Source organism: Hylobates moloch, unplaced genomic scaffold (assembly GCF_009828535.3).
Source record: "Hylobates moloch isolate HMO894 unplaced genomic scaffold, HMol_V3 SCAFFOLD_19, whole genome shotgun sequence".
NCBI classification, from domain to species: domain Eukaryota; kingdom Metazoa; phylum Chordata; class Mammalia; order Primates; family Hylobatidae; genus Hylobates; species Hylobates moloch.
The window spans coordinates 75808909-75823163 of NW_026652294.1; the positions used below are offsets into that span (position 1 = coordinate 75808909).

Here is a 14255-nt window from a genome sequence, read left to right on the forward strand (position 1 = left end):
TTAAGCTAACATCCTCAACTCCTCCCTCCTATGAGAGTGATTTTGAAATAGTTTGAAATTCTAAGTAATCTCCTCTGAAATACCCTGGTTATCAATGTCCCCTTTTAAAACATTTCTTCGGAATTAATTACAGGACAACAGCATATGTGTTCTGATAAATGCTGGGATCAGAGCAATAGTGACTATTTCTGTTTTAAATCGTAATAATATATTTTTAAGTTTGGGATCCATTTTTCTTGAGTGTATAGTCAATTAAACACAAGAAGTGTATTTCTGCATGATTGACTTTTAAATCACATTTCTCCCTTTTCCTAGTATGCAGCTGGTCTTTTTCAACTTCCGTACAGGTTTTTGTATTTATTCCACTCATTCAATTCTCTACTGTTTTTGTATCTTTACTAGAGCCAGTGGATTATTTCTTTTAATTTTTTTTAGCATATTAGTGATTTCTACCATTTTATCTTGTATAGATTTAGTAGGCAAATTTTTATTTAAAAAATATTAAGTAGAAAAAGGCCTTCAAAGTTTGCATGTATCCAGCTTTCTTCACAACTTCTGGCTTTGGTCCTGGAAGTAGCTCAAAATCCACTCACCTGTATTCATTCCCAGCCCACATTTCTCCATCTAGGCCAGAGGGAAATATGATATGACCTTTCTGGAATATGATGTCTAAATAAGCTTAATTTCTGACTTTAGTCTCATAGCCCAGTCCAATAACTCTGCCAATAAAAAGGAAATGAAACTAATTGGACATAGCTTTTATTATAGTGAAACTGAGCTGGAGCTCTAATTATCATGACTTTCTATTTGCTTAACCTCATGTGTGCCCCTCCCCGTCCCCCATCATGTAGCCTCTCTCATTATTTCTTGCATCTCCTCGCAGAGTTTCATTTTAAACATAAAATTACAAAACACTGTAAAGGTAAGAATCTACTTTCTTATTTATTTCCCCCTCACTGCTTTTTTACCTAAATAGTAACATTCTGTATCTGTTTTCTGTGTCCTTTTTCACTTAACAATACATCTCAAAGACATTTCCATATCTGCACATCAAGATCCTTCTTGTTCTCTTCCGTCTGCATCGTGATCTTCCTTCATGAAAGCTACTGCTTCCTCCATAGTGGTGAAGTCTTCATTGTGTTTTAAAAATTGTGACAAAATATTTGCTCACCTTTTTCACATGTGCTATGGCATCATTTTACTGATACATGTTTTTCGTGTGTTTGTAAATTTTACTACGTTTTTTCTACTTTTATTCCTGATTACCTCTCTCTCACTTGTTGTTTTGATGTTATTATTGTTCATCAAATTATAGGACTTTTCTGGGCGGCTATTTACAGGAGGAAGTTTCTGTGGCAGAAGAAGATGTGACAGTTTTCATTCTATCAGTTTTTCTCAACTCAAACTTTTTCTCCTTCTAGGTTGCCACAGACTCACACTGCTTCCTGAAAGAATGGCTCCTCTTGTATTCTTTAGGTAGTTCCACCATGCTCCAGTTCCAGGAGCATTTCTGTCCAAAGCTCTGCTCACCCCAATTCCCGCACTAGATGTTACAAACAAGGAATATACCTTTTGCATTTCAGAAAAATGCTTCTAATCTTCAGTTGCTAAGATGTGCTGCCCCTGGGCTCTTTTGTCCCTCTTTGCACTTCTTTTGTACCTTCTCCCACATGACTAATAACCAATCTTGACTGCTTTTATAGCCCTTACATATATGTCAAAGACTAGATTATCTCCTTCTCCTAGTGTTATAGAAAATGAGGTTTGCCATCTGCAAAATATTTCGATTCTTGTTTTTGGATAGCTTCCAGAAGGAAAAGTAGAAAATGCTGACTTATGCCATGTTCATCCTGAAAGTTACTACTTTCTTTCTAAATCCTTATAAACCATCTGTTTAATGACCAGTTCTAAAAAAAAAAAAAAAAGAAAGAAAGAAAGAAAAAGAAAAAAAGAAAAGTGCAAAGGAGCAATAGCCAACATCTGCCTGGAATTTTGGACTTTGCCTTTTCTGCTTTTTGCAAACCAGGATAACATTCTTTTTCTTTCAGATATTTATATTTTTACAATTTCTTAGTGTATAATTTTGTGAGTGAATTTAAATCATCTTATTCTTCTGTCACTTTTTTTCTGACACACCTTGTGTTTCATCCTTATGGGTAATATTTTTTCTACCCTTCTTTCCTTCATTTCCCCTAATAGGTAAGAAGGAGGCAAACCATCTACTTCACACATATGCCCATGGCTCCTACAGCCCTGTAATACCTCTGTTAGAGCACCCATTTATTGCTGTAATTTGCTATATGTGAACTGCCTGAGAAGAGAGACTGAGTCTTATTCTATGGTGTATCGCTCTTTACTTAATGTAATTCAGAGACCCAGAAATATTGTGGAATTACTGAGTGAAGGTGTCATGAGCTGATATCCGTCTCTCATTAAGAAGTTAGTCTAGCACAATTGAACGAAGCAGCTAAAATATGGCCATGTAATGCTTTGCAAAGGAAGAAAGGAAGGGAGGAAGTTTTTAATCTTATTAGGTTAGCCCCCTTATGTAGTAGAGAGACCAGGGTTTGGAGTCTGCTATGTCCTAGTTCAGTTCAGTCTCTTCTGTATACTGGTTGGTACTGGAGTGATCTTGGGCAAGTTAATGAATCCAGCATCCGAGTTTCCTCACCTCGTCCATCACCTATAAAGCAGTATTTGTAATCATTGTCTCACCAAACTTTTACAAATATTAAAAGAGAGAAGATAGTATTTGTGATTAACACACAGTGAGCCCACAGTTTCTTCGTTCCAATTCCCCTTCCCTTATTCTCATCCTTATTCTTAATGTATCTCTTCAGATATTTTGGGTTTGAAATCCTTGTCTTCCTTGGTATTTTCTAAAAGCCTCTGCACTTTGTGAATGTCAGTGTTTTCATTCTTTTTCAGTAAGGTGCTGTCCCTTTGTACTGCTTTGGATAGAATCTCCCCCTCCCTTATTGTCAAATATTCTTTTAAACTCTAAACTCCTAGGAGAGCTCCCTATGCAACCTCACAGGTGTGACAATAACTGCCCTTTTCTTCCCCATCAGGCCCATTTTTGATTGTACTGTTAACATTTTATTTTTGACAGTCTCCCGTCATTCTGGAGCTGTCATTCATGTTATTGCTCTGGCAATAAAGTAGAACCTAGTGTTTTCATTAACTTTATGAAATTTATATCCTGAAAGTTCATAGAAGTGGTCTTTAAAATTTTTGATCATCTGCACCTATGAATAAAAACACTTTATGTATGTCTTCCCCAATATACCAATATTTATCTTTTAATTATGTGCATGTACTGCAGTAATAATAATAGAAAGCCCAGAACTAAGTAGTTTCTCTCTAACTACACACCCACACACACACACACACACACACACAGATGTATACAGACATGCTATATATACCTATCCACATATATATATGCATGCATGCATAGACAGATCTATGTGTACATATGCATATATAGAAACTCATATATATTTTGTAAGACATACAAAAATAGAAATCAAAAGGATGCATTGAAGAATAAATATAGGCTGATTGTTGGATCTAGCTCAGCCACTTATACCAAAATATTTTGAAACAGTATTTAAAATTTTTGGATCCCTGTGAAGGCCTGCTATACCCAGATTTGCCGAGGGATTTGGTTTCGAGAGAGTTTGATGAGCCTTGTAGTTTAGAAACCTAGAAGAAATGCTGATCAAAGAATTAAAGCATAGGAAGCATCATTGCAATCATTGCTATTTCTAATGGTCATTGTTAAACTGCTTTACCTTGGACATCACATAAAATAAAACCTCTCCATAGTTATGTATGTGTTTATCTGCATCAGAAGGAATTATGGAAGAAACTGTTGTGCGTTACTCCGCACAGTGAAGTAATAGAATGTGCTAGTGCAGCTTTAGATGACATTTTTTTGCTCTACCATGTTACTCATATTCTTCTAGCTTTGACCCGTGTGCCCATCACGTGGCTGGTATTTACTCACTAATGTTGCGCCATGTTATTGTAAATGTGATTAGAGTCTTATTGAATCTAACCATAATGATGGTAGATTATTTCAGCTGTTACAGAGTATTCTATTTTTCTCTCTGTATACTTATAGATGTAAATGTTTAACAAAATGATGCTTAAGTATTGCTTCATATATTCCTTCTTTTATTTGACATAAGCAAGTGTCTATCCTATATCGTAATTCTTGAAAATGTAGTTTTCAATGGCATTATATGAATATATAGTACTATTTAATAATTTCCTATTGTTGAATATTCATATTTTTATAATGTATTATTACTTAATAAACACTGAATTTTTGCCAGAAATTCTGTAAAGTGTCAGCATGGCCACATTTCCTCTGAAAGCTGAAAGGAAGAAGCTGCCCTTTGCTTTTCAGCTTCTTATGGTGCCTTGCAGTCCCTGGGATTCCTTGGAGCTGCATGGCTCCAGTCTCTGCTTCTGTCTTCACATGGCTGTCTTCCCTGCCTGTATCTCTGTGTCCTCTCCTCTTCTTATGAGGACAGTCATGGAATTTGGAATCTACTCAAATTCAGTATGGCCTCATGTCAACTTGGTTACAGGTGCAAAACCCTATTTCCAAACACGGTAACATTCACAGGTAGTGGTAGTTAGGCCTTGAGCATATGTTTTGGAAGGACACAATTCTATCCACCATAACTAATAAAAAATTTTAAAATAATAGTGCAGCATTTTCTTCTACACTCCAATGTGTCATCCCACTTTCTCTCTGGTGAAAAACTCGACCCCTCTGAAGAACACTGGTCTAGAGTCCGTACCTGCAGAGGCTTTCATTTCTTTACGTATCAGTGAATCCTCGGTGAGTTGGGTAATTTTTTCCCAAGCTTCCTGCCACTTATTTTTCAATCCCATTATTCTTTGATGGTCAGAACTAAGCCTATCCCACTATTTCATCTTCTGTCTTCTGTAAGAGGAAATTATCATGAATTACCATACTCCCTGGAAAGACATTTTCTGCATATGTTGTTCCCAAGTTTCCAATTTATTCTTGGGTATTGCAAAAGAAATGCTGGTATACAAAGTGATGGTTTTGTATTCAATCCTTGAACTAAGATATGTTCCCACTTAACCCACCTGCTCTGCCTCTACACAGTTTAAAATAACTAAGTGTGGCAAAGAACTAGGGTTTTAAAAAATGCACATTGCCAAATAACTAGTTCAAAACGACTAATAGTTGTTAAAAGTTCTGTAGACACAGTCTTAGATTATTCATTATTGGCTGCTTTAGAAACATTCCTTAAACATTGCACTTTAATTGTTGAGTTTGGAGTTGACCTTCTGGGTATCTTGGCATTAGCATGACACTGCTACTACAGTATATTATTTTCCCAAAATTTTAAATGAGGACACATTCTCCTTGGTCAGGTGAATCGCTATGAAATCAGTGTACCTGACTATTCTTTCCCTGCACCCCTCTTTCTCCCCTGTCACACACTGAAGGGATTTAACCACAAATCTCAGCTTTTCACTGCCCAGACTGACCCCAAACTGCTCCCTCTTTTTCTTTCCAGCAGAGAAGATAGGATTTTGACAGTGGGCAAAGAGGAATGGGTTGTAAAAAGTGAGTGTGAAGTAGCTACATTATCATACATCCTGTTCTGAAAAAGAGCCTTGCTGAAGACCCCATAACAAAAATCTATTGATTGTTCATCCCAACCACAACAAGAACTATGCAGTTCTTGTGACTAACCTGGTTCATATGTGCGTCCATAAATACACACACCCACTCGTACGTCAGAATCCTCAGTTCCTACTTGGAGTTCTATGTTAATTACTTCAGACATTATTAAGATGTCTTTCATTTGGCAAAAAGTGTAGATGTGTCTCTCGCTGACTTATTCACCAGGCGGATATCTCAGTCTTTCTATGATTCCCGCAAGGTTTGAACCTCTCCTAAGGAGCTCATTGTCACAATATCTAGTTCCCCTTGAATCTACCTTCAGGTATCACAAATGTAGTAAAGTACTGGATGTAGTTATCATGGAAGAAAAATTTTAAAACAATGTTCTGAGCCAATTAGCTGAGTTAAAAAGGGATCAAAGGGTATAGTCTTGATTTTTAAACATGTCGTAGCTATGTTTTCTTCCTAGTTTGCCTGGCCCAATAAAATCCAGAACTTGAGTTATTGGTTTTACAGGATATTACATCATATTTAAGGCTACTCAGGCTTCTGTTGGCAATGACAGTGTGGAAGTGGGGATAGAGGACTTTATATCACTCATTAATTTCTGACATTTAAAAAAGAAGCTTAATAATCCAGGAAATTAAAAATCTATATTTTAACTCCAAATATTTAAATATTACGGATTTGGAAAGGCATAATAAAATTAGCACTTCCACATTGGGCATGATGACTCACACCTGTAGTCCCAATGTTTTGGGGAACCTCAGGCAAGAGGATTGCCTGAGGCCAGGAGTTCAAAACCAGCCTGGGCAACATGGGTAGACCTGTCTCTACAAAACATAATAAAAATTAACCAGACGTGGTGGCAAGTGCCTATAGTCCTATCTATTGGGCAGGTTAGGTGCGAAGATCACGTGAGCCCAGGAGTTTGAGACCGCAGTAAGCTGTAATCATGCCGCTGCACTCCAGCCTGAGAAAGAGTGAGAGGTGTCTCTTAAAAAAAATAGCACTTACATGCTTTGTAGGTGAGGAAGTAATTTATTACTCTTTCTGGAAGATATTTTAGCAATTAGTTTTGGGAATTTTAAATACATGGATATGCTTTAGGCTGGTGAGTCTATCTCTAATTTATTCCAGTAAATAATTGTATGTAGGACATAAAGATGTATTGCAAGAATGTCCTTTACCACATTTCTGTAAAAAATTCAGTGTTTGTTATTGTAAGTAATAATATATTATAAAAATATAAATATTCAGCCATGGGAAATTATTAGAGCTATATATGCATATAATTCGGATGAATTATGTAATTCATAGAATTGAAAACTACATTTTCAAGAATTATGATATAGGATGAACACGTGCTTATGTCAAATAAAAGAAGGAATATATAAAGCAATACTTAAGCGTCATTTTGTTAAACATTTACATCTATAAGTATACAGAGAGAAAAATAGAAGGAAAATAAAATAGCTGAAAGAATCATTATTATGGATTATTTTATTTTATTTTCCTTATATTTTTCTCTGTTTTTCTACAGTGAATATGTAACATTTTTATAATCATCAGAAATATATAATTAAGAATGACTAATAAAATCATACAAACATAACTCCTTCAGGCTAGTCACCAGGAATGTTATTTATTCTTAACAGCCAATTCCTCTCACTGTAATTGCATGAGACTTCATCTGAGGCCGCTTAAAATCAATCACATCTGTTTGCTATTAGCTGTTTTACATCAGTTTGAAATTTTAGCTCGCCCAATCCTTCCATGATTGAGATTGTTTTGGAACTTCAATGATGACATATAAAGCATCTCCGTTACTTACAGCCATTTTCTGTCATTGATGTTGATAAAGCTTCCCTACTCCACCCCCCCCCCCGCAAAAATGTGCTTTGATCAACCAGGAGTACCATTACCTTTGTAATTTTTAGATCAAGAAATTATAGCTATCAAACTCTTCTAATGAATAAACAAGACTTTGAATTGCCTCTACAAATATTAATGGCTTCCAGATAAATGCACATGTACATATATAAGATGCCAAACACCTACTCTGAAAACTCTTATGAAGTAGGTGTATATGGAAGATGCCTTATATGTACATGAGTAGCTGACCAGTCTTGTGGGATGTTTTTCTCTGTAATGCAGACAGAGCTATGACATTCAGATCGTGGCGTTGGTGAACCAAACAGGCTTCAGATCTGAGAACATCCTCGACTTAAAGAATCCTTTCTTTAGGTAAGAAATCTTCCTATGCATTTTACACCTATGTTTATAAAATCTCAATCACTCCATGACCAGGTAAAGAGGTGCAGAATAACTCTATATTTCCTAAGGTGAAAAGAAAGTATCTACTAGTTCTCTTCCTCTCTGAGGAGACTTGGCACCTGTATGGAGCTGAATGTTTTATGATCCCTTAAATAGAATTCAATACACAATAATCTGATATGAAACAAAGGCACTAGAGAGTCCTACAAAGTGAGCTATCATGTCCTCCAGTTCCAAGTGAGCTCAGTCCTCCAGCTGAGCTATAATGAGCTGTGTAACCTCAGGCAAAGCCAGTTTCTTTCCCTGGCATTTGGTTTTCTCATCTGTAAAATGTGGGATTCAAAGATAATCTGACTTTCATTCACTTTATGTAGCAGTTATTTCAATACACCTAAAACATGAATTCGTTTAAGTTACTTTTTTTGAGACTCATCGGATGTGTAGCTCACATAAGTCAGGACATTCCTCTCTTTAAGAGCCATGCAGATTTCATCCGATACAACGAACTTGCCACAATGAGATGAATACAACAATTGTTTTCAGAAAAAAACTCCCCATCCTTAGACACCTGTTCAACTATGAACCAGTTAAAAATCCACACATGAAATCAGCCACACAAATAAAACCACTGGACACTGTTACTGTGATTTCCTTATTAAAAAGAGGCTTTTTCCTCATATTAAAATGTCTCCCAAAGGCTATTAGTCAAAGCATCGTATCTCTGTAGTATTGAAAAACTTGAAGCAAAGAGGAAACTCAGGAAACCAAACCAATAATTCTTTAGCAGAGACAAGAAAATGAGAGATTTTGACCTTGAAGCAGGAGAGAAAAAAAAAAGGGCAAAGCTACAATGTAATACATTGTGTACCAGTTGTCACATATGGCATGAATCTTTGAAACTCATTGCCCATTAGAGATACAGATCACGTCTTTAATTCTGAGGGAAGGGAGGTGTCCTTGCTTTCATCCGTCCTTAACACAATCATGCCATGTAAAGCAAAGGGCACAGGTTTGGGCCTCAGAGAGAACAAGCTGACTGCTCACTAACATGCAGACCAATTTGAGGCAAATTATTTAACCTACGTAGGCCTCAGTGTTTTTATCTGTATAATGAGATAAAAAGCATATACCTCACTAGGATTGCAAGAATTTACATAACATGCTCAAGTACCTAACAGTTCACAGAATTAGTGCTCACTAAATGCTCATTCTCTTTCTTCCTCCCTTTTCTTCCTGTTCTCTGCTTTCCAACTCTCTCAATATGGTAAATAGATGATGATTTGTAGTTTATGCCAAACAGAATCCTTTGGGATTTGAAAAAGAACGTGACTACTTAGAAGGTTTTAGAAAACTCGCTCTTTAAATACAAGAACCATGTAAACTACTAACTCTTGAGTCCCACCTCAAGAACAAGGCTTTTACCAAAAAACCAGCCAGAGAGATCCTGGCCTGGGCCAACACCTGCCTCGAGTGAAGGCACAAACAGTTACCATAAGGTCATAGTGAGAGATTGTAAGGTCTGAGGATAATTCAAGATGGCCACAGCCCAGTCAAAACAGACTGGCTGTTGAGCGAAGGGCACATGACCTTCCTTTTCCTTTGCCTCTTACTCAGTGGCGGACAGACAGAAGCAGAGGAGGGTGCTTAATTCCCCGAGAATTCCAGATCTTGACTATATTTCTTCACCATCTCTTTCCTGATGTCTAGACATCAGCATCCTCAGTGGAGATGGGGGCTAAATGACAGAATATTAGAAAAGTGCTTAGCATACAGTAGGTGCTCAATGAAGTGTTCAACAATGGTAATGCCCTTCTCCAAACCACTGCCACTCCCAGTTCAATGCCAATTTGCTCTTACAGCATCTGAGAGGAAGCATGTGTGTGTGTTGGGAAGAACTAAAATAAATTGTGTTACCCAGAGGAATTGTTGGTAATTTAGCACCAAAATAACTTTTTCTCCATTTGTTTTTTGTTCTACCATTTTTAAGGCACTATAAACACTACTGATATGCAGGAGCATACCATCTGGGTGTCACTGACCTACTAGAAACATCTCAAGATCAGCGAATTTATTACTAAAGGCACAAACATCCACCATTGCATATAATGTGAAAGTTTCTATTTTTCCTTGGTGGGGCGGAAAACTTTATTTTGAAAATTAATTATTTTAAAGTGATTTGAAAGTAAAAGAAAAGCTAACAGATGTTCCTAAAACTGAGCAAGAGGACAAAAACACTTCATCAGAGAGGACAAGCTCTCAGGTAACCTGGCAGATTTTACAAGAGCTTTGAGACTAGTGCTTCATCATTCAGTGACTGGGTCACTCACTATGTCAGGCAGCAGAAATGCAGCAGATTGGGACAGATTCAATCCCTGCCTCCAGGAAACTCATATCGTAGTGGGAGGGAAGTAGGCATCAAATAGCTTGATGCATAATTAATTATCATAATTGCAATAAGTGATATGAAGGAGAGCGAAAGGGTGCTAAGGGAGCATTTAGTGGGAGACCTAGAGCAGAGTTGCAGAGTTAATCTGTAAAACAGCCACCGCCAGTGACCCAAATCCAGAAACAGCTGGAGGTGCTTTAGAACACAAGAAGATACGCGTGGTACGTTGTTACAGAGTGACCCATTTGAAGGGAAGGTGGGGCTCAAAGTTTCCTATTGAAACTTGAAAACTTCATCAAGCATGGCCTCTTCTGCAAAGCTTTTCCCAAGGCTGAGTTAGATGCTTCTCCCACATCACTCAAAGACCCCAGCACAAACATCACTTTTATGGCATCTGGATGAGGTTGGTCTCAGTTATTGTTTAACTTGTCTGGGACCCCTAATGCTTTGAACACAAGACCTTGTCTACTGCCCTTTGTAACACAGTGTTACAAAAAGGTGCTGGATAAATGTTTGATGAATGAGTGAATGAATGTGGCCCCAAAGAGCTCCTCATGGGTCCTAAAAGAAGTAAGCTTATGATCAAAATATCATGGCCAAAAGAGCATTTAATCTTCCAGGCTAGCACCACAGCAAACCTCTATTATTATATTAATAGCTCTCACAAAACAATTTGATCCTTCCTTTTCCAAAATATTAAGCTCGCTTAATTTCCTCAACTTAAGTATTTCTTAACTTCCCTTCTTTCTTTCAACCAATTTATTAAACAATTATGGTGTGTTAGGTACTGTTCTTGGAGCTGGAGTAGAACAGAGAATGAGATAGATACAAACTCCCTGGTCCCATGGTTCTAGAGAGTCTCATGGTTTGATGTCTCCCAACAGAAATTTTTTTAAAAAGTAGGCTGGGCAAGGTGGCTGATGCCTGTAATCCCAGCATTTTGGGATGCCAAAGTGGGAGAATCGCTTGATTTCAGGAGTTTGAGACCAGCCTGGGCAATATGGCAAGACCCCATCTCTACCAAAACAAAAAACAAACATAAAATCCCTGCCAGGCATAGTGGTGCACACTTGTAGTCCCAGCTACTCAGGAGGCTGAGGTGGGAAAATCACTTGAGCCTGGGAGATTGAGGCTGCAGTGAGCCCTGATCATACCACTGCACTCCAGCCTGGGTGGCAAAGCAAGTTCCTATCTAAAAAGGAATTTAAAAAAAAAAAAAGAAGCTAAGCACATAGGATAATTTCAGATGGTGGGAAGTTTTCTGACAAAGATGAAGGGTAATAGCTACCTGATTTCATTACTTACTATAAAACTACAGTAGTTTAGGCTGTGCAGTACTCATGAAAGGGTAGATGTGTAGGTCAATAGGATGGATTAGATCAAAAACAGACCCTAACATACATGGTCAATTGGTTTTTGGCAGTTGCAGATAATTCAATGTAGAAGAGTTAGTCTTTCAAAAATGCTGGAATCTTTGGATATCAGTGTATGATTTTTAAAAATAAACTTTTTATCTCATAGCATCTACAAAACTTAAAAGAAATCACAGATTAAAATATAAAACCTAAAAGCATAAAATTTCTAGGAGAAAAAAATCAAAGAAAATCTTTGTGGCCTCAAGTTAGACAAAGATTTCTTACATATGATTTCAAAAACTCAAAAGAGAAAAATGATAAATAATACTTTAAAATTAAGAACTCATAACCTTGGAAAGAGACACTAAGAAAATGAAAAGACAAGTCTTACACTGGGTGAAACTATTTGGAAATCACAAACCTGAAAAAAAACTCTAGAATATTAAAAGAACTCGTGATATAATTCTGTCTAAAAGCCCTGTAATGAGAAAACTCAATTTAAAAAATAATGATAAAGGCAAAAGATTTGAACAAGTACTTTACCAAAAAAAAAAAAAGTTCCATATCATAGCAAATAAGCACATGAAAAGATGTTTGGCATCATTAGTCATTAGGGAAATTTAAATTAAAACCATGATAAGATACCACTGCACAACTATTAGGTGGCTAAAATGTAAGAATCCGACAATGCCAAGTGCTGACAAATATGTAGAACTACTGGAATTCTCATTTATTGCTGGTGGGAATACAAAATGGCACTATCACTTAGGAAAACCGTTTCACAGCTTCTGATATAGTTAAGCATTCACTTACCACGTGACCTGGCAATCTCACTCCTTGATATTTACCTTAGCGAAATAAAAACTTGCATTAACAGTGAAAACTATATTTGAATGTTTATAGCAGCTTTATTTGTAATTACCAAACCTGGAAACAATTAAAATGTCTCTTAAATAGAGAATAAACAAACAAACTGTGGTTCATTCATACAATGGAATAATAATAATAATAAGGAATGGAGTACTGATATGTGTAACAATATCACTACATTACACTCAGTGAAAGAAGCCAGATTCAAAAGGCTATGTACTATTAGATTCTGTTTATATGCCACTGTGGAAAAAGCAACATTATGGATAAGAAAACAGATCAGAGCTACATGGCAAAACCCCATCTCTACAAAAAATATAAAAATTAGCTGGGCATGGTGGTGTGCAACTGTAGTCCCAACTACTCAGGGTGCTGAGGCTGGAGGATCCCTTGAGCCTGCCCGGGAGGTGGAGGTTGCAATGAGCTGAGATTGTGCCACTGCACTGCAGCCTGAGTGACAGAGCAAGAGCCTGTTTCAAAAACAAACAAAAAACAGAACAGAGCTGGGGTTCTAAGAAGGGTTGGCTCTAAAGAGGCATGGGAAAATTTTAGGGGTGAGCAATGGAACTTTTCCATATCGTGATTGTAGTGGTGGCAGCACATATAGCTATATGCTTTGTCAAAGCTCAAAGAGCTATACACTAAAAAAAGTGAATTTTACTGTATGTAAATTTTTTAATTACATAAAAACTTATTTAAAAATGATTACATAAAGGAATTACAGGAAAGCGAAAAACGAACGATAAGCTAGAAAGTCTCAAGGCCGGGATTGAAGGATTGGAGGACTGGTGGAGGAGATCTGTCCCAAGAGGTGGCACCTGAGTAGAGGCCTAAATGTCAAAAAAGGAGCCAGCATGGGCAGATGCACAAGAAGAACCTTCCAGAAGACAGAGGTAAGGGCAAGGGCCCCAGGCAAGATGAGCCTGTGGAGCAGCAGAAAAATAAGTCAGTGCTTAGGCTCTGCTATAAATCTACAGAAAAGAAAAAAAGTTCTTTTGATGAACAAAAATCTGGATCATCGTCTTGGATCTGAATTCAGGCTGCGCATAATCAAACATAATGAAGACAGTGAGTAAATATAGATTTAAGGCTGCCCCTAAAAACTCCAGGGAAAGGCATGAGAGTGAGAATAGGAAAGGGGAAAGGGGAAAGGAGGGGAAGGAGAGGACATGAAAACAAAACTTGCTTGCTTATAGCTTTGGATCTGGCTAGAACTTAACCACTTCAGTGTCATAGAATCACTTTCTCTGTTTTAGGTTTGCTTAGAAGACACTAGCAACAAGCCAAGCAATAAGTAAAATGAAGGCCTGTGAAGTTTATCTGCATCCAAGTTCATACTTCACGATCTATGCATTCTAAACTTTACAAGGGTGTTTCGGTTTATTTAATTTTTTTTCTAACTCTAAAATTTGCATACAAACTTTATTGAAAAGTCTATTTCTTGGTGCTTCTTAGACTAGCTCTTTATAATTTTCTGCATGGGCCTGAAGATTCAATTTCTTTTAATTTTGGGTTTGTCTTTATTACTATTATAGCAAAACAAACAGCATTACTTTAATTTTATAAGTATTTTTAAAGAAATTTAGGCTGTGGACCGTGGGCAGCCAGGGTTGGTGAAGGATCCCAAGATGTTTGGGCGAAAACTTACTCTTAAAACCATCCTGGGATGCAAGGCTGGTTCAACATA

At 37.1% G+C, this 14255-nt stretch overlaps 1 protein-coding gene and 1 pseudogene across 1 annotated transcript in view; both read left to right on the top strand.

Moving 5' to 3' along the window:
• Nucleotides 1-7931, top strand: part of LOC116458413 (histone-arginine methyltransferase CARM1-like) — a 290922-nt gene extending 282991 nt beyond the window's left edge. Inside the window, 1 exon segment of the mRNA XM_058431158.1 lies at nt 7838-7931. Within this exon segment, the coding sequence (XP_058287141.1) occupies nt 7838-7931 (94 nt within the window).
• A 6265-nt stretch (nt 7932-14196) lies between these two features.
• The window catches only part of LOC116459455 (ATP synthase subunit d, mitochondrial-like), a 6601-nt pseudogene continuing 6542 nt past the window's right edge, over nt 14197-14255 (top strand).